Source organism: Mus caroli, unplaced genomic scaffold (genome assembly GCF_978045245.1).
Source record: "Mus caroli unplaced genomic scaffold, Mus_caroli_1 scaffold_19, whole genome shotgun sequence".
In the NCBI taxonomy this organism is placed as follows: Eukaryota; Metazoa; Chordata; class Mammalia; order Rodentia; family Muridae; genus Mus; species Mus caroli.
In genome coordinates this window covers 39,279,959-39,306,455 of record NW_028227274.1, presented here as the reverse complement: position 1 = coordinate 39,306,455, position 26,497 = coordinate 39,279,959, and the positions used below count along the sequence as shown (strand labels likewise).

At 41.9% G+C, this 26,497-nt stretch overlaps 1 protein-coding gene and 1 pseudogene across 2 annotated transcripts in view; both read left to right on the top strand.

Annotated features, from left to right (window-relative positions):
• The window catches only part of Prelid2 (PRELI domain containing 2), a 79,429-nt gene that overhangs the window by 37,067 nt on the left and 15,865 nt on the right, over positions 1-26,497 (top strand). For both annotated transcript variants that reach the window (XM_085833526.1, XM_021150786.3), the window contains exon 5: positions 7,510-7,615. In XM_085833526.1, coding sequence (XP_085689652.1) covers positions 7,510-7,615 — 106 coding nt within the window. The remainder of the gene's footprint in view (positions 1-7,509; positions 7,616-26,497) is intronic.
• On the top strand, positions 23,025-26,026 carry LOC110284852 (cyclin-dependent kinase 1-like; annotated as a pseudogene).

The window sequence follows — 26,497 nt, the reverse complement described above, 5'->3', positions numbered from 1 at the left end:
TATTAATTTTATATGATTGGCAAAGTAACACATACCTAGTATATAAGATTTATAAACCCAGGAGAGGATAATAAGTAAGCAGCAGCCCTAATTCTAATGCTTACAGGTTTTTGTTAGCATTATATCTGTCAGTCTGTCTGTCTATCCTCTTTTGTTTCTTCTTTTAAAATTTATTTATTGTGTACAGGTATTTCATTTGCATGTTGTCTGTGCACCATGTATATGCATTGTCTGTCGGAGACAGGAGAGAGTATTACAACCTCTGGGACTGGAGTTACAGATGGGTTGTGAGCTGCCATGTAGGTGCTGGGACTCGAACCCACATTCACTGGAAGAGCAGTCAGTGCTCTTAACAGCTGAGCCATCTCTCCAGCTCCATTTTTTGTTTTCTTTTAAAAATTTGTGTGTGCATGTGTGGGTTTGTGCACGTGTGTGTGCCTGTGTATGTGTGTCTTAGGGGATGGTAGCTCACTAATGCTGGAGGATGTCCCTGGTTGTTCGGTGTCCTCATTTTCTGCCTCGTTTGGGAAAGGATCTCCTGTTTGCCACTTCCTACACTGCGGCAGCTGGCTCAAGAGCTTTAGGAAGTTTCCTGGGATTCTTCTGTCGTCACTTCCCATCCCGCCATACATGCTTTGGGATTACAGACATGATCTACTGCATCCAGCTTTCCATGGGTGCTGGGGATCGGAACTCAGGACCTCCCACTTGTGTAACTGTTTACCCAGTGAGCTGCCTCCTTGGACCTAATTTGTTCCCGTTTTTCTGTGAACACCAACCAGAAGAAAACAGCTGACATTAAACTATGATGCCTAACCAGCTGTGCTTTTCAGAGACATTTCAACAGACGCTCGTCCCGACAAGAGGCATTTGGGATCGTCTTGTGACACAAGGAGAAACTGCTCTGGTGCTTTGAGTCATTGAGAAAATGCACCATTTTCTTCTCCGACAGTCTTAAAATATAGCAGAGTGAACTCCCGTCTTCTGGATGGCAAGGACGTGACCCTCTTTACCGCCTGCTGCTCTTTGACTTGTGGATAAACCTTGAGCATGCTTTTCTGAGAATTCACTTCTCAAACTGGCAGAAAGAAACACTGGTTAGAATATGATCTAAGAGAGACTTTGATTAATCCCTAACCTACACTTGCTTGACGACTGAAGAGTTCATCTCCCGAAGAGCAGGGGCCTCTTCAGCTACTCATTTTTAAATATTAAAATCACTGTAAAAGTCTATAGCGACTAATCCTGAATAAAGACAGGAGAGATTAATGTCACTAGAATGTAGTTTTACGTGAACAAAGCACTTTAAGTGAGCTTAAGTCTAAGAGGCTGCTTAGACAGAGGTACATGTGTCCAGTTGGGTGGGATAACTCTGTGTGTGTGTGTGTGTGTGTGTGTGTGTGTGTGTGTGCATGCGTGTGTGTGTGTGAGCAGGAAGAGCAAGGTAGGAGGCAAGAGGGAAGAGGCCTAAAGTTGTAGTTTTTTTGCTGTGAGCTTGATCTAAATGTATGTACTGCTGTTAGATTCAAGGAAGAGTTTATGGGCTGGGACTGATTCTAAGTGATGGAGAAATTGTCTTCTTGCATAAGGCCCTGAATAATTAACACTGGGTAAAAACTAGAAAAGACAAGGTCATACTACCTATGTTGACTAAAACCATGTCTTGCTGAGTCCAGTGTTTCTCAGAATATTTTTTGTGTGTCTGCGTGCATGTATGTATACACACATATGTGTATACGTGTATAAGTAGATGCATGTGTATATGCACACAGGAACATAGGCACAGGAGACTTGGGTCCTTTCTTCTTTTTGTAAGATATAAACAGGTAAGGAGAATAGAGAAAATATTTTCTGTATTGAGTAGTCTGCTTGCGAAGAGTTTTAGCTAGTTCATTTAACAAATGTGGTCGCACTCATTGAGTGGAAGAATTGCCCTGCAAATGGGGCCTAAGGACTTGTCTACAGGCGTCAGTGGAGGCAGCAAAGGTCACTGGAGCTCTGACAGATGTTAATCTGTGTCATTTACTCTGCTGGGAAGTCTCTTTCCTTGGGATAGCATCTATCTCTGAAGCCTGAGGCTCCTTTCAGTCTGGTGTCTGCCTACCTTTTCACTTTTACCTCCCATACCATACAGTTCCTGGGACTCTCACGGGATTGATGAAGCCCATGCTATGTATGGGCATTTTCAGATAATGTGTGTGTGTGTGTGTGTGCATGTGCAAGGTAGGTTTTTGTTTGTTTGTTTGTTTGTTTGTTTGTGTTTTTGTCACCTTGACACAAGGTAGAGTCATCTGAGAGGAAACCACAGTTGAGAAGATGCCTCCATCAGACTGGACTGTAAGCAAGTGTATGAAGCGTTTTTTTGAATAATGATTGATGTTGTACTGTCTGCCCTGGGTGCTATAAGATAGAAGGCTGAACAAGCCAGTAAGCAGCATCCCTCCATGGTCTCTGCTTCAAGTTACTGCCTCCAGGTTGAGTTCTTGTTCTGCCTTCCTCAGTGATGGACTCTGATGTAGAAGTATAAGCCAAATACACTCTTTCTTCCCCATGCCACCTTTTGATAATGGTTTTATTACAGCAATAGAAAGCAGCCTAGGGATGTGGCTCCTCAGGTATTTTCTGAGGCTTCAGATTTGCGCCTGGGTCCTTGCGTGTTTTCTGTCTTAGAAAGCTTTGCCTCCATTGGCTGAGGCTGACACTCTTCTGCTTGCCCTTTTTTATTTCCTGCTAAAACAATGAGATCCTGGCAGAATCTCTAGTTCTCAGTATGGCGTGGGAAAGTAAAACCAAGTGGCTTAAGAGGTCTTAAAGTGAAGGGTGAGTCACAGTTAGCGGGTGCCTTAACTGAAAATGTTTCTTAGTATCACTGGCATTTTAAAAAAGGAATGTTTTGTTTTTGTAGAACCGATATTCAAGGTTTGTGTGTGGTATGTGTGTGTATGTTGTATGTGTGTGATGTGCATGTGTATGTGAATGTGCATGTGCGTGTGTGTGTGTGCATGTGCATGTGTGTGTGTATGTGGAGGCCAGAGGAAGACATTGGGTGTCTAGCTTAATTTCCTTGAGACAGGATCTCTCACTGAACCAGAAGCTAGGCTGACAGCCATCACGTCCCGCTGATCCTCTGTGTCCACCTGCCATAGCCCATGGAGGCTACAGGCAAGTGTGAGTTGTTACACACACACACACACACACACACACACACACACACACACACACAGAGTATATGAGTACACTGTAGCTGTCTTTGATGTACCAGAAGAGGGCATCAGATCTCATTACAAATGGTTGTGAGTCACCATGTGGTTGCTGGGAATTGAACTCAGGACTTTTGGAAGAACAGTCACTGCTCTTAACCACTGAGCCACTTCTCCAGCCCTATACATAGTGTTTTAATGTGGGAATTTGAAGTCTGCTCCTCATGCTTGCCAGGAAGCGCTCCTCTTATCCACTGAGTCCTTTCCATAGCTCTGCAATATTTTTATGTGTGTGATTGATTATATGCAATATGTAATGTAGATCATATAGTAATTGTAAAGTCAGTGGTTTCAACAAATGAATTAGGCCAGTTCAACGATAGCCCAAGTCTCTAGCGGGGATGCATACACTCAGCTTTTGTCTAGCTAAGGAATCTTATTTTCCTTTTCATTCATGGAAGGTAGTTTTGCTGAGTTCTTGGCTTATTTATTTATTTGTTTTTGTTGGTGTGCTGAATATATTAACCCAATTCTCTCTGGCCTACAAAGTTTCCGATGGGGAAAAAACAATCCACTGCCAGCCTCCCAGAAGCCCTCTGCATTCCACAGGTTACTTTTCTCTCGCTGCTTTCAATCGTCTTCCTGTGACCTTTCATACTGGATAACGCATCTGATGTAGATTTCTTTAGACACCTCCTAGTTGGAGTTTGTTGAGAATTAGAATTTTTATGCATATTTTTCTCTTTCAAAATCTGGGGGCATTTGGGGTCAGTGTTGCTTTGTATAATCTCTTTTCTCCACTTTCAATGATTTCTCCTTTAAGACTCCACAAGTGTGTAACATAATAGAATATGTAAGTGTAACATGGGCCCACCTGACACCATCCATAGATCTTCAAAGCCCTCACCAGGTCTCTTCATCTTTATATCTTCAACAGCCTGCCCTCAAGTCCCTTGCTACTGTTGCTTTCTCTCCTTTAAGTGGTTTATCTTTGTTGATATTCTCATCTTGTTCACGCTTCAATTTCCTGAATTTATTTAGTTGTTTGATTTTTTTTCCTAATTGAACATCTTAAAAATAATTAATTCAAGTTCATTGTCAGGTAATTTATTTACCGGTTTCTTTAGGGTGAGTTTCCAGACATCTATTTGGTTCTGTGACTGGGCCATTTTCTCATGGTGTGTGTGTGTGTGTGCCCACCCATAAGTCCTGTGATCTTTTAGAGAGATTTGGGTCTATGAAACAATAGTCACCTCTCCCATTTATCATGGGCTGGCTTTTTACAGAGGAACCTCACGAATCAGCCAGGCCAGAGAGTGTGCAGGCCTCTCAAACTTTTTTCTGAATATCTTCTCTGGAACTTTATGTGATTTCACAAATGCAGAAGAAGGCTCTGTTATTAGGAGCTGGCATTCTCTTGTTTCTGCCTGTGATCTGTTTAGGGTACTGTAGGTTCTTCAAGGCTGCACCTACCTGCTGTGTTGGCTTTTTTCCTCAGTGACCACCAAGCCTCCAACTATACTGCTTCTCTCCCCCCTTGAGTCATGTCCCCGGGCTATGCTTGCTGAAGCCAGTGTTGAAAGAACATTTATCTCTTTTCGATTTTGTGGGAGAAACAGGCCTTGTAGTTCCCCCCCTTTCTGCTTGCTTCAATAGTTGGGAGGAGCTATCAGTGGTTGGTGGCTAATTTAGACGGATTAAGGAACATGTAGGGCAACAGTGAGGCTCAGGGTTCAGTGTCTGTAATAACTTCTCCAGTCTGAATTAAGTTAAACTGGAGAAAATTCACACTGGATATGGGTGGCACTGACCCCTTGCACTGAGGTCCTGACTGGAGAAAAAAAGAGAAAAGAAGAAATTCGGCTGAGTGTCTTGGTTTTTTTTTTCCCCCTCTTGGTTCGTGAATCCACTGAGATGTAGATAAGCAGCCTCCCAATGGCATGGAGCAGAGCTGGCCAGGCAGCCAGACTTTCCCCTCCATGATGATTCATCCTATGAACCAGGGCCTGAAACACCTCTCCTCTCAGAATAGCATGATGCTGTGAGCCTGTAACTTAGCATTTGGGAGCTGGGGACAGGATGGTCAGGATGTCAAGGCCAGTCCCTAGCATGCAGACTTTGAGGGCAGCCTGAGTCACATGACACCCGGTCTCATCCCAAGTGACTGTCAATAGACAGTATAACCCTCTCCTTCCTGCACTTGCTTGCCACAGGCATTTTGTCACAGGTTTTTTCAGTAGAAAAGTGACTCCTACAGTAAGCAATGGCAAGCCACTTCTCCCTTTCTTTGGCACGCCTATTCTCCGTCCTACCCTCACTTGGCTGTATGCCACCTCCTAACTGGTTTCAGGAGGTCTCGCAAAGGTAATTTTTTTGTATATTTTTATTTAATCATTGTTTTCATGGGAGGATAAGAACTGGAGGCTTCCTGTTTGACTGTCTTATATCATTCCCATGTGTAATCCAAATCTCTGTTTTATAAGATGGGGATAATGGATATTACTAGAACTTTGGTAATTAAAGTGATAGAAATGCTAACACATCTGCCCCCTATCACTTCTGCAATAGGGATTCAATACCCATTGCAGACTCTGGCTTTGCAGTCTCTGCTTGTCTGTCTCTCTTTAGCAACGGTTGCTAGCATTTAGTAAATGCTTGGCACACGTCTGTCATTCTTCATATCTGTGTTATATGCATAAACACCTTTGTTATCACAGTTGTAAATAGGTAATGCTGGCATCTCATTTACATATGAGAAAATTGGTTATAGAAAGTAGATATTTTATTCAAGGTCAAGCAGCGTAAACTGGTCTCAAGGCTCAATTTTCAACAGGCATTGTACTTTTAACTACATTTATTGTCATGGAGAAAGTTTAAGTTAGTCGTATAATGAAAGGGGCTCTTGGTCCTGATTGCCGTGAAAATAAATGTATTGGATGCTGCTATGTACACTGAGCTATAGTCTCTTCGACTGCAAACTGAGTGATAGTTTCAGCCAGGTGTCCTGGTACCCTGCTTCTGTTCTAGTGGCAGGCAGAGGCAGGTGAGTCTGAGTTCAAGGCCAGCCTGGTCTACAGAGTTCCAGGACTGCCAGAATTGTGTAGTGAGAGTCTGTCTTGAGAAATACAGCACCCTTCCTCCAAAGAGTGATCACTTTTAAAAACTTTTTATTTTGAATTTTATACATGAATACAATGAATTTTAATCGTATCTACATCCTTCCCAACTCCTTGAGTCCCTCTTCCCTTTCAACTTCATATTCTCTTCATCTGTAATTGTAAATGCTCTCTCTCTCTCTCTCTTTCTCTCTCTCTCTCATCCAATTAATGTGGCCCATATACACATGAGTCTATGGCTGACCACTTAGGCATGGCCAACCTATCAGGGACTTGTCTGTGCAGAAAACTTGAGTCTTTCTCAGAAACTGTGGATTGCCTCTAGTTGGTAACTAGGGGTGACCCTTGTGAGCCCTTGTCGCATCCATGCTGGAATGCTGACCGGTGTCATCTTGTGCAGATTTTCTGCAGCCAGCCTTAGCTGTTGAGGGTCCATGGGTGTGGCATCTTCATCATATCCAAAAGATATCAGTAATTCCTGTTCTCTGGCTCTGATAATCTTTATGTCCCTCTTCTCAGATGTTTCAGGGGCCCTGCATAGATGATCCACTTATAGAAGGTAACTCCACAGGTACTTGGTTTCTGCACCTTGGTCAGTTGAGGTTCTTTGCAAATAGCGATCATCTGCTGCAAAAAAACCAACTTCCTCATTGAAAGATGAGAGTGGCACTGATCAATGGGCTTGAGACCCAAGTGTTTAGAAAGCAGCTGGAAACTCATCTGTTGAGCAAAACTGGTTGTGGTAGCTTCTGGAAGAGGCATTTTGCATGGTGAAACAAATATTCTTTAATTCAAATGATTGTTGTTTATACTGAATAAACTGTATATAGTCAGGTCAACCTCAAATAGAATATTTTGTTGTAACAAGTACTTTCTCAATTATTATGAATATTATTTTGTGTTAATTATAAATGCTAATTATGCTGCTGAAGGTTTCTATAATTTACATATCCAAATGCAAAGTGACATGAAAGATGAATTGTTTGACAATGACATGGAAAAACTGGGTTGTGTAGTATTTATGCCCATCACCTTTCCTTTTCCCTCTCCCACGCAAGTTGACTCTTCTTAACTAGTCTCCCTCCTAGGCTCATAGCTTGCTTTATTTTATGTACTTTATGCATATGCATATTTTATACAGATGAAAATTCATGGAGGTGAATTTTGTGTGTCTTTTTTTTTTTTTTTTCCAGGACAGAGTTCATTCAAACAGGCAGAATTTCAATCACGGGGGCTGGGTTTCTCAACTGTATTTTGGAAACTTTTGCTAGTACGTTCTTAAGACAAGGAGCCCAGAAGGTAAGCTTGTTTCTACTTTGAACTAATGTTCATTTTTAAGAAAACATGGAAGTTTCAGTTGGGTATTGACTAAGACATAGTAGAAGAGTGTCATGTACAGATATGATACAAATAGGGGGGTTAATGAGTAAACATGTACCCAGAATTTCTCTTAATAATTGCTATTTAAGTCAAGACGTTTCCTTTCTCCTGTGAGTCCAGGCTGAAAAGGTCTGAACATGTTCTAAGGAGCACTGTCTAGGGATGCTGAGCTTGCTAACATGTTCTTGGCCTAGCTGAGGGGTTTCCTGTCATGGATCCAGACTGGTTTAGCTTGGGCTGGAAGGGAGTAGCTGAAATCCTAGAAGGTCGGATGCCACTTTTACTCACTGAAACATTATTGTGCTTGTCTTCTACTAGAACACACTATGTGTGTTTGTTAAAAAAAAGAAAAAAAAAGAAAAGAAAGAAAGAAAAAAAATAACACTGCTATTCTCCTATTTGCAAAACTGCACCTCAAAGTAATGCCCCTGGTGAGAAAATTAATTTTAGCACTGTGTTGCTGACTGAGTTGACTCCTTGTTCATCTATTAAATCCCATATTAGAAAAGCCATAATAATAATTAAGTGTAATTGTTTTGCACATAAGTCTATTCATCAAAAAGAAGGGATCCCTTTTGGGAGAGATAATATTTAAAAGTTGAGTTGAGGCTTCTTATTAAATTGGCTGCATATAGACATATGAGAAAAAAAGTCCTTTCTGTAGTTTGTATGAAAGATGATAGGAGGCTGTTTGCATCCTGGGGGCTTAGGGCTGCTGCACCTGAGATAAATGCACGTCCCATTCACCTGAGTGACTTTGTATTTTACCTGTCTTCAGTCTGAACCTGCTAATACTTGTTAATCATGTCTTGATCCTCATTTTATTGGTAAAAGATGATTAAACAAGGATGTCCCATACAGTCCTTCCATCTCGCCTATCTTCTTTCTGCTTACGGGAGAGTCCCTGCCTTGTGCTAGGAACTGTGTTAAATGTGGGAAGTGGATTTATTCTGTCACAGGAGTAGTAAAAATTAGGCTCTAAACTCACATCCCGTGTTTCACTGGCAAGTATTCACTCCCCTCTGAAGCCCCAGGCAGATGTGGTGACGGCCTTACCTTCTCAGGACAATTAACTTCACATGGATCGTTGGGCTGGGGCAGACTTGTGTTGTGCCTTTGCTGCTTCTGTGTTATAGGATTCTTTGGTTGTCAGTGACAAAGCACACTTTAGGTTGGCCATTGGCATGGGACAAGGACACTGAGGTGGGAGCTTATGAATATCTTTGTAGGATTCGTTCTCCAACCCAGTCTGTCCCTGACTGTAGAGATGCTTGTGTGCTGCTGGACCTTTTTCTTGCAGCCTTGCTTTCTCTGTTTAGTGGGATGTGGGTCTCCACTGTCCAGGTGTTATGTTGAATAGGGTTCTAGCCAATGAAAAGACTGCCTGCATCTATCTATCTATCTATCTATCTATCTACCTATCTATCATCTATCCATCCATCTATCATCTATCTATATGTATCTATCTCTGTATCTATCATCTATGTCTATGTATCTATCATCTTTGTTCATTCATTCATTTGTTCCTTCCTCCTTCCTTCTTTCTTTCCTTCCTTTTCTTTTTGTTTCTGTTAGCAAAATGACTATCCATTTATTTCTTCTTTTTCTAATGTCTCTGGAAGAGGGCCTTGTTTGTAAGCAGACCAAACAGGACTAGGAGATCGAGTGACCTTCTTCTCTGCCATGACAGTGGGGATCAGGGCTGAGGTCTCTTCTCATAGAAAATATTCCCTAAGCATTTTTGTTTTTAGTATGTCCTCATGATAGACTCTACCCTAATGGGAAAGCAAGAGAGGGAGAGGGAGAGGGAGAGGGAGAAGAATAAGAAAGCACATTCTGTTCCTATCTCCCTTTCTCTCCCTCTCTTCACCTTCCATCTCCCACTTCCACCTCCTGTATGCTATGCATGCCAGAAGAGGACATTAGATGCCTTACTTTGTCTCTCATTGAACCTTAAGCTAGCCTGGTGGTCAGTAAGACCCAGCCATCCTCCTGTCTTCCACTCACCTATTGAGTTTGTGTTACAGGTGTGTGTGCCCAACCTTTTTTGTGGGTGCTGGTATTTGAACTAGCTCCTCATGCTTGCACAGAGAATGTTGTTACCCACCGAACCATCTCTTCAGACCCAGCTTTATTAATCTTGATACCTCCATAACCTCTGATACTTGGGCAGTGCCTGCATCGTGCATGTGCAAATGAATAGACCGGAAATGGAATGCACAGTGAGGTGCCTTGTTAGCCTCTCATGAATATTCACTGGAACAAAACCAACAATACCAAGTGACTCTAATGTTTTAACCCAAGGAACCCTTTATTTTTTATTACGTTCAGAAGTAAGAGAATATATCCAACCCCGCCAGCTTCTCTAAGTTTGCCTTTCGAAGAGGCTAAGTTTAATTAGCTTTTCCGTTTTAGAAGGCATCCATGCTTAAGTGTCTTTTATCTCTTGCTCACATGCTGATGTTCCTAGGGCCAGCCCGCCTTTCTGGTAAACTTCAGAGCCTCTGCAGCGGGAGCGCTTGTACATTGGTGGTGGCGGTGCACCCTCCCATTGCTATGTGACCCAGCAGAAGTCCCTTTGCCCATTTGTTTATCTGCCAAAGAGGGACTTTTATGTATTCCTAGAAATACGAGTATAAAATGTGAGGGTTTTTTAAATCAAAGCACACGGGTCACGTATAAGCACATGGTCTCTTTGTTTTTAAGGATGAAAAGCATTGAAATCACATGTGTCTCTGTCATGCTCTCTTCTTATCACGCGTCCCTCTCCCACTGCATGATAGTGCACAGTACGAGATTTGAAATCTTTTCCCACTCCATAAGCATCTTTTGATGACCATCATGTGCTGGGCATTGGATAGAGTGCTGGAGATACATTGAAGTGAGATACATTTACATGATGGAAACTGTGCCTTGTGCGGTTTTATTTTGGGGGCTTGTCACTGAGGGTGAAAAGTATGGCAAACAGTGACCAAATAGCTGCTAGTGTTAGGAATGGGTGGTGCCCAGCTTGGTGTCAGTGCTCAGTACTCTTGAGTCCAAGGAGGGTATTAAAGAGGTGGCTCTTGGGTGTGAGAGTTGTGAATGGGAAGACCAGTGCCTATTGTGCATGGCCTTATCCACGTCTCTGAGCAACCAGTGACATAGCAATTGTGGTTCTTCTTTTATCTATGTTGGGAAACCAAGGTCCCAAGTGACAGAATGGTTTTCTCAAGGTTACAAAATTAGAAAGTAGGGCAATTGGAACATGATCCAAAGGTTGTCTGAGCCTAGAGTATGCTCCTGGTTTCTAACTCTGGTCCCATCTATGATCTCTGCACTCAAACTGTGTGTGTGTGTGTGTGTGTGTGTGTGTGTGTGTGTGTGTGGTGGGGGGTAGGGGGTTGGGGTTCGGCCCTGGAAGTATGTGTTTAGAGTAGTCAACAAGGGCTTATGTGCATAGTGAGGAAGAAAGGATGCAAGAAGAGGGAGACTATTTATGATGGAAGAACTCAAATAGGGCAGGAAAATGGGGGGGGGGTGCTGCTGGTCACTTTTATAGTGCCAGAAGCAGGTATCCTTTGCTTAGTCAGCAAAGAGCCTGCCTGCCACAAAAATCATGAAGACCTGATGTCAACCCCTAGAACTCCTGTTAAAAAGCTGGACTTCTTGTCCCAGTGCTGAGGAGGCAAAGAAAGGTAGATGCTTGGAACTCTCTGGCCAGGCAACCTAGCCTATCCAGTAAGCTCCAGGCCAGCGGGAGACCTCATATCAAAACACAAGGTGGGCAGCTCCTGAGGAAGAACATTGGGAGCTCATCTCTTACTTCACATGTACATACATCTGCACACACACTTGCACAAGCATCACCCCCACCCCCACAGATGCACAGACACATATAGACAGACAGAAACACACACTCAGACACATACAGACAGAAAAACACAGATGCACAGACACAGACAGATAGACATACACACAGACAGTCAGATTAAAAACACACATACAGAAACAGTCACACAGAGACCCACAGCCAGACATAGACAAACACAGACATAAAGATGTACACATACATGCACACACACAAAGACAAACAGATATAGACATATAGAAACACAGACAGACAGACATACACACACAAGATCTTTGAGCTTTTGACTCAAATTTATTCGTGTGTGACTTTCTTCTTTATGAAGGGTTTCAGGATGTTAGTTGCCCATATATAGAAATACTGTCATTTTTGTTTATTAATTTTGTATCCTTAAACTTTACTGAATTTATTATTGTTATTCTCACATCTTTTTGGGACAAATCTTTTAAGGATCTTTATGTGGTAAAATCATGCTATCAACAAACATGCATATTTCTCTCCTTCCTTTCTTACTTGAATACCCATTATTGCCTTGTCTTGTCTCTTAGTCCTGTCTAGACTTTAGTAGTATGTTAAATACAAGTGATGGGCATAGTCCATTTTCCTTTCCTCTCACAGCTTTATGCACAACACCTATAAACAATCCATTATTGTGCATCTTTCTCAAGCCTGTGCTGAAGAGAGTCCATATACACTAAGATCTCAGCCAGTGAGCACTGGAGAGTGTGTCTTATGGCGTGCTCCTCAATGTGGGAGGCACCACATAGATGTGTAATAGAATCTGAGCACAGCCCCTCTGTACAAAGAATCCGATAGTAGGTAAATGCTGTTCTAACCTGTAAAGTTGGGGCTATTTGTTATTCAGCAATAAATAACCAATAGAGTGGGTTTAAAAAAAATCATGTGATCAGATTCACTCTGCAGACCAGGCTGCCCTCGAACTCACAGAAATGTGCCTGCCTCTGCCTCCTGAGTGCTGGGATTAAATATATGTGCCACCACACACAGCCTAGCCAGGGCTTTTCAAATGTCCTTTTGGAGCACATGTATCAGACCGAGTTTTCTTTGACATGAGGGAATTATATTATCCATTGTAAAAATGGAATTTTAAAAGGTCCAAACTAATGACCGCACACCCTAAACTGACATATCCAGATTTTTTAGATATAGCGAGCGCGTCCAAGTCAGACCTTGAAAGTCATTTCCAAGTGGTTTGACTTGCCTACAATTGTTTCTGTAACAAATATTTCATACACTGTCGCATGCCGTCTCTGCTTCAACCTCTGATCAGTGTGGTAAGAATACCCACAGTACAAATAATGGGGCCTTCTACAAGAGTGGCTGAAATAACAAATTATTTTATCACACATTGAAAAATATATTCACAAACTTAAAGAAAGAGCATGCCTGTGTGATTGTATAATGAGAACTCTGCATTCTGAGGCATTCGTAGCTGTCCCTAACCACAGAGACAAACTGGCTAAAAAAAGAACACTCTTATGACAAGATTGTTATCACTGTATTATCTTCCAAGCCTCCACAGAGAAGTGAAAAGTGAATTCTGGCCAAGAAACCAAGTGGGAGCAGCTTACCAAAAACTTATGATGTAGATTTGCCTTTTTGGAAGTGGGAGCATGGCGGGTGTGTGTGGCTTGTGGTAACTCCTCTTGACTTGCAGAGATGGAAGCAAAGCTTCCCAGGATTGTGTTCTTTGTGGTGTAAAATGCCCTTGGGGTGATGTTAACAAGAGGAAAGAGTTGGCTTTGGTAGCAAACATGTCTTGTCTGAATGGAAATTAGAGGCATAATAGAGTATGCACACAGATCCCCAGTTTGTCTGTAGTATCAGTCTCATAATAAGGAGGGCAGTCACAAGGAAGTAGAGTCAAGCAGTCTTCTGAACCAGTGGTCTGGTGTAGAGGACTATCTGATCCTAAATGGTTTTAATTGCGATGTACAGCCTCCATGGTCAGGCAAGGATGGGAAAAATCTCTAGAATTTTGACCTGATCCCTATATCTCAAGTCTAGAATTTTGACCTGACCCCTGTATCTCAAGTCCCATCAATGGCATTAATGAGATTCTATCTCTCATGTGCACTCAGGCAGTTAATAAGGCACCAATTTCACCAGTGCACACTCAGTTAACATTCCTGGGCTAACATTCTTTCAAGGAATACAATAACAGAAAATTTTAAAGTGAGGTTGCTGAGAATAGTCACTACGACCACTGGAGAGTGAAGCCCCAGGAGGGCACTGAGTATGCATGACAGGACATAACGTATACAGGCCACAGTGTTATTACAGTGTGCACACACAATTGCTTTGGAGCAAACCATAGACACCGTAACAGTGAGGTTCAACCCCTGAACTGAAGAGTGCGTTTGTGTCTCAAAGGCTGTTTAGGATGAAGTGGAATTCTGGGCAGGTGCTCTGTGTAGTGACTGAATGTGAAGTTTTATAGAAAGATTCGTTGGTCACCGGTCTGATACTCTAGATGACACGTTACAACCAAGACCCCAGACTTTTCTCTATAAAATGGGTGATCTTAGTTTTATTCCACAGAGATTTGAAAGGAGTTCATAAGCCTATGAGCATACGTGGCACATGTTAAACTTCAATAATTACTAGTATTATAAGATGTATTTTGATAAAAAAGTGTATTTATAGGTAAATAGCTCTCTCTGTGTGTGTGTGTGTGAGAGAGAGAGAGAGAGAAGAGAGAGAAGAGAGAGAGAGTGTGTCTATGTGTGAGAGTATGTATGTATGAATGTAACACATGCACATGTGTATGCATGAGTGTGGAAGACAGAGGACAACCTTGTATCACACTTCAGATACCATTCACCTCGTTTTCTGACACAGCACCTGTCACTGGGGCCTGGGGCTCTCTAGGTAAGCTAGGCTGGCAAGGCAGTGAATGGCAGGGCTATCTATCTACCTGTCTGTGCCTCCCTGGCAACTGGGATTACAAGTGTATACCACCATGCCTGGCTTACTTCTGAGATTGACCTCTGGTCTTCATGTCAGCAAGACAATTACCTTACCAAGTGTGTTACAGCGCTAGCCCTGTAAACAGCCTCTTAAGTACTTACTCGAGTATGATTTTGGTTGCTATTTTGTTGTGACAAGAGTCTCTCCATTATAATATCCTCGGCTGGCCTAGAATTTGCCTAGAATTGCCTCGTTGGCCTGAAATTCATAATCTTTTTGCCTTTGCTTCCAAGTTCAGGTTACAGGTGTAGGCCACCATAGCCCATGTAGAGGAGATCTTAGCTGCCTTGGAAACGTCTTGACAGTTAAGTGAGCTTGGGTGTAGGTGCTATTGCTTTCTCCTTTCGCTTCATTATTGGCTTGGGTCCAAGAACCCTGACGAGGGGCAACAAGGGAATGAAGAAACAACTTACACATGAATGCAGAAAAGCGGGGATCAGGTGGTCTGGGCTCTCTGATGGAGAAATCACAGCAGCCTGGGATTACATACAGTTGAACAGTGAGGGAGGCAGTTTTATCACACAGATAAACAAGGAGGCAGGGTTATTATATGCAGCCGAAAAAGGAGGAGAGTCTAGTTAATCTCTGTAGGAGCAGTTTCTGTAGGGGAGCTGTCTCCAGGTCATAAACGTCCAGGAGGAGAATGCTGTGGTGGACATTTTCTGTACACATTGTTAGCATTAGCATTCAGACCCAAGCAAGGCTTTGCTGTCCCTCTGAGCCTCACCCAGGGAAGGGTTTGCCATTCTTATGGATCTGGAGTCTTTGTTATGGCTGTGCCAAGTCAAACACTACTTGTTTATTCAGGATTCCTTGGTTCCCTGCTCTCTCTCTCTCTCTCTCTCTCTCTCTCTCTCTCTCTCTCTCTCTCTCTCTCGTTTGTGTGTGTGCTGTTGGAGATCTTATGGCCTTGCACATACTCAGTATATAAGCACTCATTCACTCATTCAGTTAGCTATGTCTCCAGCCTTGGATAAGATTTTAGATATACAATGGTAAAGGAGAAGTTTGTGTTGTTTCTTTTTGTGTGTGTGTTTATCATTTTTAAAAATTATCAGTATTTGATTCAAGTATAAGTTATATAACTTATAATTAAAATAATGTATCTCTCTTTAGTATGTTGATTTTGCTCTTTCTGTGTGTCTCTGTGTGTTTTTAATGTCTAGATTAATGGTTTTTATTTTTTAAGAAGTTGGAATTATTCAGCCGAGCGTTTTCACGCTTGGACATATTTTAACATTTTATCTTTGTCATTACATATTTCCTTTGTTGTTATTTGATGTTTTTAGACATTTTTTACAAATAGATAGCCTAAGCTTCCTTAAAGTCCTTGCTTGGTTCATGCTGGTGTTGAACTTTAGATCTCCCGCCATTGCCTCCCAAGCATTGACTTGCAGCGTTCACAGGTAACTAACTATACATGCACAGTCTTCAAAGGTTGGACAGTTTGGACAATACCCTCTTTATGTAATAGCTTTTATTATCAATTTTTTCTACTACTGGAAATAGAATTGGGTCAAATCTCTAAGTGTAAATCCTTCTGTACATTTCTGATTACCTCTTGGGTTAAGACCTTCTATGTGTCCTAGCAAGTTCCTTTCTAAAACAATTCTGCTGGTTTACAGCCTCTTTATCAATTCTGTTCTGGACATGCCTGGTTTTCTTGTGAGTTGAATGAATGACTTGACATTTTAGAACTGTCAAAGGGCTGATTATTTTTAGCTCATTGAATTGTGAAGCAGATGCAAAATTACCAGCTCTGAGCCTCCGATTATCTACTCTGGAAATGATAAGTTACTGATTTTGCTGTTGGCACATCATTTGGCCTCAGTGCCCGTCTGGGCTTTTTATGTTGTTTGATGTTGATATGTCTGTTCTGTGAGTGATGAGTTCCTTAACTGAGAACGTAGTGTTCCATGCATACACTCTCAAAAACATGGATATTTTAAAGTCAGTGTCCCCAAGAGAGAGGAGCAGAGAAAGAAGTATTACTCCACAACATAAGTAAAAGCTATTGGAACAAGAAGGTTTCTCTGTGTAGCCCTGGCTGTCCTGAAACTCACTGTGTAGACCAGGCTGGCCTTGAACTCAGAGATCCACCTGACTCTGCCTCCTGAATGTGGGGGTTAAAGGCTTATAATGCTCTTTAACTCCACTCTTGAGAGCTCAAATAGACCAATTCAGGAGATACAGATGATTCAATTCATTTGATGCCATGAGATGCCTACTTTTTTTAAAAAAAATTATTTTTTTATCCATTTATTTTATTCCAATCATAGCCCACTCTCTCCTCTTTCCAGTCTTACCCTTAACAACTGTTTCCCTCCATTGCCCTCTCCCTTCTCCTCAGAGAAGGAAAGCTCCCCTTGGGTACCACCCTACCCTGGGGCATCTAGTAACAGCAGGACTGGGCACATCCCTTCCCACTGAGGCCCAACTAGGCAGTCCAGGCAGGGGGAGCAGGATCCAATGGCAGGGAACAGAGACCAAGAGAGCCTCTGCTCCACTTGTTAGTGGACTCACATGAAGACCAAGCTGCACATTTGCTACAAATGTATAGGGGATCTAGGTCCAGTGCCTGTATGCTCCTTGGTTGGTGGCCCAGGCTCTGTGAGCCCCCATAGTCCCAGGTTAGTTGATTCTGTGGGTCTTCTTGTGGTGTCCTTGACCCTTCTGACTTGCTAACTTCTATACCCCATTCTTCCACAAGATTCCCTGGACTCTGCCTGGTATTTGTGAGTCTTGGACTCTGCATTCATTCACTGCTGCATGTAGTCTCTCAGGAGACAGTTATGCTAGGTGTCTGTCTGTAAGCATAGGAGAGTATTGTTTATAGTGTCAGGGCTTGGCTCTTTCAGATGTGATGGGTCCCAAGTTGGGACAGTTATTGCTTGGCTGTTCCCTGAGTTTCTGCTCCATTTGTATCACTGCACATCTTGTAGGCAAGACAAATTTTGGGTCACATATTTTGTGGTGGATTGCTATTCTCCTCCCTCCTCTGGAATTCCTGTCTATGAACAGAAGGTGGCCACTTCAGTCTCTATATCCCCCTCTGATAGCAATGTTACCTAAGGTTACTTCTATAGACTCCTCATATCTTCTCCCATCCCAGGCCTCCAGCTAGTCATCAGAGATGACCCCCTCCCCTGCTGATTCTTATTCCCACACCTCCCTTGCCCCTCTACCCCCAGCACTCCCATACCTGGTCACCAGCCCCGTTCCCATCCTCACTTACTCTTCCACTCAGGCCCCTCTCCATCCACCTCCAATGACTATTTAATTGCCCTTTCTGAGTGAGATTCACCTATTCTCCCTTGGGACCTCCTTATTTGACTGGGTCCAAGGGTCAGTCAGTGGGGTCTGCAAGAGAGAGAGAGAGAGAGAGTAAGCACTGAGGGGCAAGAGGCGTGAAGATTGGAGACAAGGCAGTCTGTCTGATCAAGTCTCAAGTCTAGTTTATTGGAAGGCACCTATGGGTATATATGCACACGCTCGGGAGTGCAGCTGGAGACACTTAACCACAGGTCCAGAATGTGTAGGAGAAAAACAAGATGTTATCAGAGTGTGCTCAGCTGTGGTGGGCTTCTTGCAAAAACATCATGCTAGGAAAACAAATCTCTTGTTAGGGTGGAAAAGTACCACCTGTAAGAAAATAGCCCGAGGTGGCTGCAGAGATGAGAGCTGCTTTTTGCTAGGAGTCGGCTTCCAACATTTATTACCTAGTTTCTTTGGGTCTGTAGATTGTAGCATGGTTGTCCTTGAACTCATTGGTACAGGAGACAACATTTCTGAACATAACATCAACAATGGCTTAGGGTCTAAGATCAACAACTTATAAATAGGACCTCGTGAAACTGAAAAGCTTTTATAAGCAAATGACACTGCCAATAGGACAGAATGGCAGCCTACAGATTAGGAAAAGATCTTTACCAACCCTACATCTGACTAAGGGCTAATATCCAAAATTTATAAGGAACTCAAGAAATTAGACACCACCAAATCAAATAACCCAAGTATAAAATGGGGTTACAGAGCTAAACAGAGAATTCTCAACAGAGAAATTTCAAATAGCTGAGAAGCACTTAAAGGAATGTTCAGTGCCCTTAGTTATCAGGGAAATCCAAATCACAATGAACCCTAGATTCCATCTTATACCCTTCAAAATGGCTAAGATAAAAAACTCAAGTGATAGCACATGCTGTTGAGGTTGTGGAGCCAGGGGCACACTCCTCCAGTGCTGGTGTGAATACAAACTTGTACAACCACCTTGGAAATCAATTTGGTTTGTCAGAAAACGGAATAATTGTACCTCAAGACCCAACTATACCACTCCTGGACATACACCCAAAAGATGTCCCACTATACCACAGGGACACCTGCTCAACAATGTTTATAGCAGCTTTATGTGTAATAGCCCGAAACTGGAAACAACCTAGATGGTCTGCAACTGAAAAATGGATACAGAAAATGGGCTCATCTACACAATTTAGCTATTAAAAACAAAGATAGCATGAATCTTGCAGGCAATTGGATGGTATATCATCCTGAGTGAGGTAGCCCAGAGCCAGAAAGACACATATGGTATGTTCTCACCATAAAGGATGCTACTTCTTAATAACTTATTTTCAGATAGGTCTGTCTTCTTGCATGGCCCCTCCCGATCAGCTCTGCTCATTCTGTTGTCACTAGAATCTTAGTCTCCTGAAACACAGCCTTCCCCAGCAGAGGAAAATGAATCTTCTGTGAGTTATAATGCGTTTTTGTTTTCTTTTTGACCATAAGGCCTACGAATCCCAAATCCTTGGATGGCTCATTTGAATCCATCTGTTTGTAATAGACTTTGCTTACCACCATAGCTTTTGGGAAATCTCTTAAATCAGCAAGCTACAATTCTGGGATGTTTTGTCTCTGAAGCAAGGTGAAATCTGGGATAGAAAGTGTTTTCCTGAGATTTGGATGTGTGTGGGGTCACTGTATCATGGTAGTCGAGACCATGCATACAGGGTTTAGCCATGAGTGTGCTGACTTGCCCATAAGTTAGGAAACTCAGGTCCTGTTTTGACTAAACTCTGATAACAATGTTGTTCATTTCACTTGCTTTGATCTAACTATCATTTTCTGTAAAATTAGATTGAATTAATGAAGTGATTTTAAATTCTAAAATTATATCCATTTTTCATCCTCTCCTCCTTATTTCTAAATATTTTTTCTGTCTGTAAATTTTTAAACTTGCATAAAAATTAAAGGGTTTCTGGTATGTAGGGATTAAAGTGCATAAGTCATAAAACACTAGTTAACAGGAAAGGCAGTGAACATACATTAAGGATTTTATAATTTTATATCATAGTCATATATGAGTTTGGCTCATATGAACCAAACTGCATATTATGAATATGTGTAGGCCTTTGAAATCCTGGTCCCAGTAATAGAACAAGATGGCTTTATTCTTTTCTTTTTTTTTTTTTTTTTTTGGTTTTTTGAGACAGGGTTTCTCTGTGTAGCCCTGGTTGTCCTGGAACTCACTTTGTAGACAAGGCTGACCTTGAACTCAGAAATCTGCCTGCCTCTGCCTCCCAAGTGTTGGGATTACAGGCGTGGGCCACCACCGCCCGGCTAAGATGGCTTTTTTCTAATCTATACTTTCCATAAATACAGTTTAAAAGCTCTAGAGAGACAAGATAGAATAATGAGAGTAGCTGTAATCAGTGGTCGCACACCGTGATCCAAGCACTTGGTAGTTTTACAGTTATCCTACCAAAAGCCTGGAAAAGTGAATGCAGTTATTCCTACCTTCCCCCTATAAAGGTGGAAATGAATGGCAGCATACACTGCTGCAACTTGAATCCCATTCTCTTAGCTGCTGGTGAGAAGACAGAAGTCTAGGCTAAGAGATAAGACAGTGAGCTAGCTACAACATGCACCTGTGACCTTGAAGCAGACAGTTGTCAGACTGCAGAGGTCATGCTCTTGCCTTCTTGGCTCTTACATTGCTCTTTCTAATGCTCTTCTGTTCTATTCAACCGGGCACTGGGACATCTGTGAGCTGAGTTCTCCTAACTGTCCTGGATCAAATCTTCCACAAGTGTGTGAGTTTTCTGAGCCTGTACACCCACTCTGTTGTGCAAAATTCAAATATACAAAGACAATGGAAACAGGAGATAGTGGCCACCATAAATCTTCTAGATACCTTCTAGATAGAAAACGAGGCAGGCACAGAACTTAAAGCTGAAACAGGCTGAACCAAGATGCACCCCCTCCAAAAAAGAAGCAGAAAGAAAGGAAGGAAAGGAAAAAAGAAAGGAAGAAAAAAGGAAGAAGGAAGAAAAGGAAGGAAGGAAGAAAAAGGGAAGGAAGGAAGAAGGAAGGGAGGAAGAAAGAAGGAAGGAAGGAAGGAAGGAAGAACGAAAGAAAGAAAGAAAGAAAGAAAGAAAGAAAGAAAGAAAGAAAGAAAGAAAGAAAGAAAGAAAGAAAGAAAGAAGAGAGCTGCCTGGTGTGTGGACTGAATGCTAACATACTGCAGCAGAGGTACAGATCTTATGTGGATCCAAAGAGCCCTTGTAGGTTCCAGCTTGCCCTCAGCTAGGCTCTTCGCACTAAATTAGGACTCTCAGTTTGACCCAAAGACCAGTCAAATCCCACCTGTCCTCTCAGCTCAGGAGTTAATTGATTGAAAGGTAACTTCGTTTCCTGCTGGTCGTCCAGTAGTCTACCTGTAGGTCCCTGCTTACCTCATGCTGCATACTACTTGAAAACTCTCTGGGTTCCCTGGTGTGTGCAGTTGTTCCTCTTCAGTCTGCCCTTCCTTCCTTCCTTCCTTCCTTCCTTCCTTCCTTCCTTCCTTCCTTCCTTCCTTCCTTCATTTATTTGAGACAGGGTTTCTCCTGTGTAGCCTTGGTTATCCTTAAACTTGCTTTGTAGACCAGGCTGGCCTTGAACCACTGCCCCGCCTCTGCCTCCAGAGAGCTGGGATTAAAGGTGTATGCCACCACTATTCAGCTGAGGGTGGGGTAGGGAGTGTGATTTCTGATCTAGACTTCTACTCTGGTATTTGGGGTGGTTCTAGATAATGCTAATTAGAAGCTTCCTAGCTTTCTGGTTCTGTGGACTTGTAACTTTTGCATTCTTTGCCTCTTCTGGGGGGGGGTGTCTTTTTTTATGTAGACGTCTACTCTCCTGTAGGAGTTCATCTTTTGGTGCTGGGCCCCTATTGTGTCTACTCTTTGAGGGACCTCTGCAGTGGGCAGAGCACCTGGAAGGGGATCTCCAAGAGGCTTCAGAGTCTTCCTATCCAGGAACAAAGGAGTGTTGTGTTTAGTGTCTCTGAGTTTATTGGAGTATGTCTTTCTGTGACCTTCAAGTTGTTTGATTTCAATTCTACTTGCTATCTGGGATTTGGCATTTGTCTCATGCTAGACCTTAGCTATCTGTCTTCCTTGGCTATGGCCTAAACATCGTTTCTTTCTTCCCTTTCTTTCTGCTTCAAACCCTCTCTCTTTTCTGCTTCCTCCTTCTTTCCCCCTACTCTTTCTGGATTTTTGTTGCCATTGTTACTGTTTGGGTTTGAGACAGTGTCTGCATACCCTAGGCTGGCCTGGAATTCACTATATAGAACAGGGTAACTTCGAATTCATGGCGATTCTCCTGCTTCAGCTCCACAAATACTGTCTGTCACATGTGATCCTAAACTGTTTTTTATTTTTAAATTTTTTCCCTCAAATTTCCTGAGCAAAAGAAACTGCATCTTTTGCAGTTAATTAATTTCTTTCATATTGATTCCCAGCTTAAGTAGAATTTAAAGGTATAACTAAAATTTTTCTTGATAAGTGACCTTTAGTAGGGCATAGCTTTTGTTATTTTTAAAGATACTTAATTTGTCAAAAACTTGACTTTTTTATTAGTCTCTAATCTTTTCCGTATGTCTGAAATAGTTAACATTCAAAGAAATTATGACATTCTTCTCCCAAAGACTTTTAAAATCTTTTACACAATTTTTACTAGGTTTGTTTAAGACTGTTTCTAAGTAACTAGTATATGAACTGAATAACTAGTTCCCACTTTAAATTGGACTCTCTGAAGAGCAATTCTTGATAATACCCTGCCAGATTAGCTGCATGACCTCGGACAAGCCATTAAAACCTCTGTCTCATTTTCCTTATCTGTAGAATGAGGACAGTATTGCTTCCTACTTCCTAGAGTCCTTGGGAAGACTAAATGAATTATATAAAACAACATGGTTCAGGACTTGGGACAAGGCAAATGATCGGTTGTTGTTTTGTCATTATTTAAAAAGCAAAGTGCATGACAGTTAAAAGCAAAAACTTATTTTCCCCATTATAGGACTGTAGACAATGTTTAGTGGTTATAATGAGCCTGTCTTTGGAGTCAGTGTGACCTGGGTTTAAATCTTGTAGCCCAGTCTTTCTCTGAGTGACATTTGAATAATGCTGTCTACCTCATGAGTATGAGAATCACAAGCAAGTATAATGAAGCACTTTAAACACCTTGGTGCACAGGAAGTGACCATAAGTGGTCATTGTCATCTTTTTGCTAAAGTCCTAATTGGAGGCATTTGCCCTCCAAGCTCTCAGAGTTGCTCCCGGAGTCTGCGCAGTCCAGATCTGCAGTTTGGCCTCCAGGGGAAAAGAGAGGCTCTGCCATAACTTCTTGAGTAACTATGGAAGACTATATCAAAATAGAGAAAATTTGGATTAGGTCCTTGTATGGTGTATAAGAGTGTATAACTACAGGTCAGACAGTGGCCCTGGTGGTCTTGAAAGTGAGGAAGGAGTGCCTAGTTCTGCAGTTCGGGAAATCTCTGTGGAAACAATGTCACCATCCAAATATTGTTAGACTTCAGGCTGTGCTCATGCAGGATTCCAGGTTGTATCGAAGTATCAAGTCCCTGTCCCTGGACCTCAAGAAGTCCTTGGATTTAATCCCTCCTGGTCAGTTCATGGATTCTTTATTCATCAAAAGTTTTCTGTCCAAAACCTCCAGGGGATTTTGTGTTTTACACTCCCTAAGAGTTCTTCACAGAGACTTTGAAAACTCAAAATGTATTGATTGATGACAAAGGGACAATAAAACTAGCTGATTTTGGCCTTGACAGAGCATACAGAATACAGATAAGAGTGGGCATTCATTCTTCTGTTGAGGGACATCTGGGTTCTTTCCAGCTATTTCTGGCTATTATTAATAAGGGCAGCCTCTGGATGGCCTTTCCTTCAGTCTCTGCTCCATATTTTGTTTCCATATTTCCTCTTGTGAGTATTTTTCCCCCTTCTAAGAAGCACTGAAACACACACAATTTGGTCTTCCTTCTTGAGCTTATGAACATAGTGGAGCATGTGTCCTTATTACATGTTGGAGCATCTTCTGGGTATATGCCCAGGAGTGGTATAGCTGGGTCCTCAGGTAGTACTATGTCCAATTTTCTAAGGAACTGTCAAACTGATTTCCAGAGTGGTTGTACCAGCTTGCAATCCCACCAGCAATGGAAGAGTGTTCCTCTTTTTCCACATTCTCGCCAGCATCTGCTGTCCCCTGAGTTTTTGGACTTAGCCATTCTGATTGGTGCAAGGTAGAATCTCAGGGTTGTTTTGATTTGCATTTTCCTGATGACAAAGGATGTTGAACATTTCTTTAGGTGCTTCTCTGCCATTTGAGTTTCCTCAGTTGAGAATTCTCTGTTTAGCTCTGTTCCCCATTTTTTAATAAGGTTATTTGGGTCTCTGGAGTAATAGCCAGAAGCTGGAAAGAACCCCGATGTCCCTCAACAGAAGAATGGATACAGAAAATGCGGTACATTTACCCAATGGAAAATGACTCAGCTATTGAAAACAATAACTTCATGAAACTTTTAGGCGTATGGATGGATCTAGCAAATATCATCCTGAGTGAGGTCAGTCACAAAAGAACACACATGGTATGCACTCACTGATGAGTGGATATTAGCCCAAAAGCTCCAAGTACCCTTGATACAATTCACAGACCATATGAAGCTTAAGAAGGAAGACCAAAGTGTAGATGCTTCAGTGCTTAGAAGGGGGAACAAAATACTCACAAGAGGAAATATGGAGACAAAGTATGGAGCAGAGACTGAAGGAAAGAGCTCCTGGGGACTGGACCACCAACCAAAGAGTACACATGGAGGGACCCATTGCTCTGGCCACATATGTGGCAGAGGATGGTCTTGTTGGAAATCAGTGGGAAGAGAGGACCTTGGTCTTGTCAGGGTTTGATGCCCCAGTGTGGGGGAATGCCAGGGCTGGAAGACAGAAGTAGGTGGGTTGGGGAGTGGGGGAGTACCCTCATAGAGGCAGGCGGAGGAGGGATGGGATAGAGGGTTTCTGGAGGGGAGACCTGGAGAGAGGATATTTGAAATGTAAATAAAGAAAATATCCAATAAATGAGGAAAAGAAAAAAGAAATAAGAGTGTGCACTCATGAGGTACTGACAGTGGTACTGGTCGATCTTTGGAAGCGTTGCTGGGATCTGCTCGATACTCCAACCCACTTGACATCAGGACACCATATATCCAGAACTGGCAACTAAGAAGCCACTATTCGGTGTTGATTCCGAGACTGACCAAACTTTCAGGATTTTCAGAGCTCTGGGAACTCCTAACAACAAAGTTAGACTGGAAGTAGAGTCCGTGCAGGACTACAAGAACACATTTCCCAAGTGGATGCCAGCCACCCTTGCATCCCATATCAAGAATTTGAATGAAGCGCTGAAGAGATGGCTCGGTGGTTAAGAACAATGACTGCTCTTCCAGAGGTCCTGCGTTCAATTCCCAGCAACCACATGGTGGCTCACAACCATCTGTAATGGGATCTGATGTGCTCTTCTGGTGTGTCTGAAGACAGCTACAGTGTACTCATATACATAAAATAAACAAAATAATTCTTAAAAAAAAAGAGAAAAAAATTGAATGAAGCAGCTTGAGCTTGCTCTAAAAAAATGGTAGTCTACTATTCTGCCAAACGAATTTCTGGCAAAATGGTCCTGAAGCACCCATACTTTGATGACTTGGACAATCAGATTAAGAAGATGTAGCTTTCTGTGGAAGTCCCTGCCTGCTGTGACAGGGGAAGTTAGTAGCATTTGCTGTTGGCTCTCTTCCTATGTCCTTCTCTTCTTTTGTAAGCTATCATCTGGACTTTTCCTAATTTCATACATACAACTTAATTAACATGTAAATATTATTCCATCCAAATTTAAATATAACAGTTCTGTGTATGTGCTTTTAAAAACAGCACAAATTGGCGTCAGGCTTGATGGTGCATGCTTATAATCCTAGCACTCAGAGTGATGAAGCAGGAGGATCATGTCTGTACCGGATAGCAAGCCTTTGGCTTAAGAACAAAAATGAAAGCATGCTAATGACCAAAATTGGCACATTTTCATCCAATTTTTATAGGCAGATTTCAAACAACGTCCACAGTACTAATACAGTTATACATCTTTTAAAAAATAACATTTATCACAAATGCCTTTTACACTAACTACATAAACTTCAAAGCCATCTTTTTCATTGCTATATAGTGTTTCATTAAGTAGTTAAAACTTACTTTGCTCTTTAGTGCTGAATGTTGAAGTTCTTTCTAACTCACAGTGTTACTCAGTGTTACAATGTTACAAAGTGACAAAAGGTGAAACAGCTTTAGTGTTGAACCTTTTATATTTATGACACTATGTTAGAAAATATTAACTGAAGAATTCCTACATATGTAACTGTTCCCATGGTCTTTGTAAAGTATCATGTTTCTTAATGAGCCACTTCAAGATAGAATGTACTACTTTATTCTCAGGACCCAGGGATTTCTCAGAGTTCAGTGGCTACTTATGACTTGATGAATATATTGTTATATTATTTCCCAGGAATGGTAAGAATTTTATGATTCTACTCTATTTTAAATTACTATTAAAGCAATTTCTTTTCAAATGCAGAAACAATC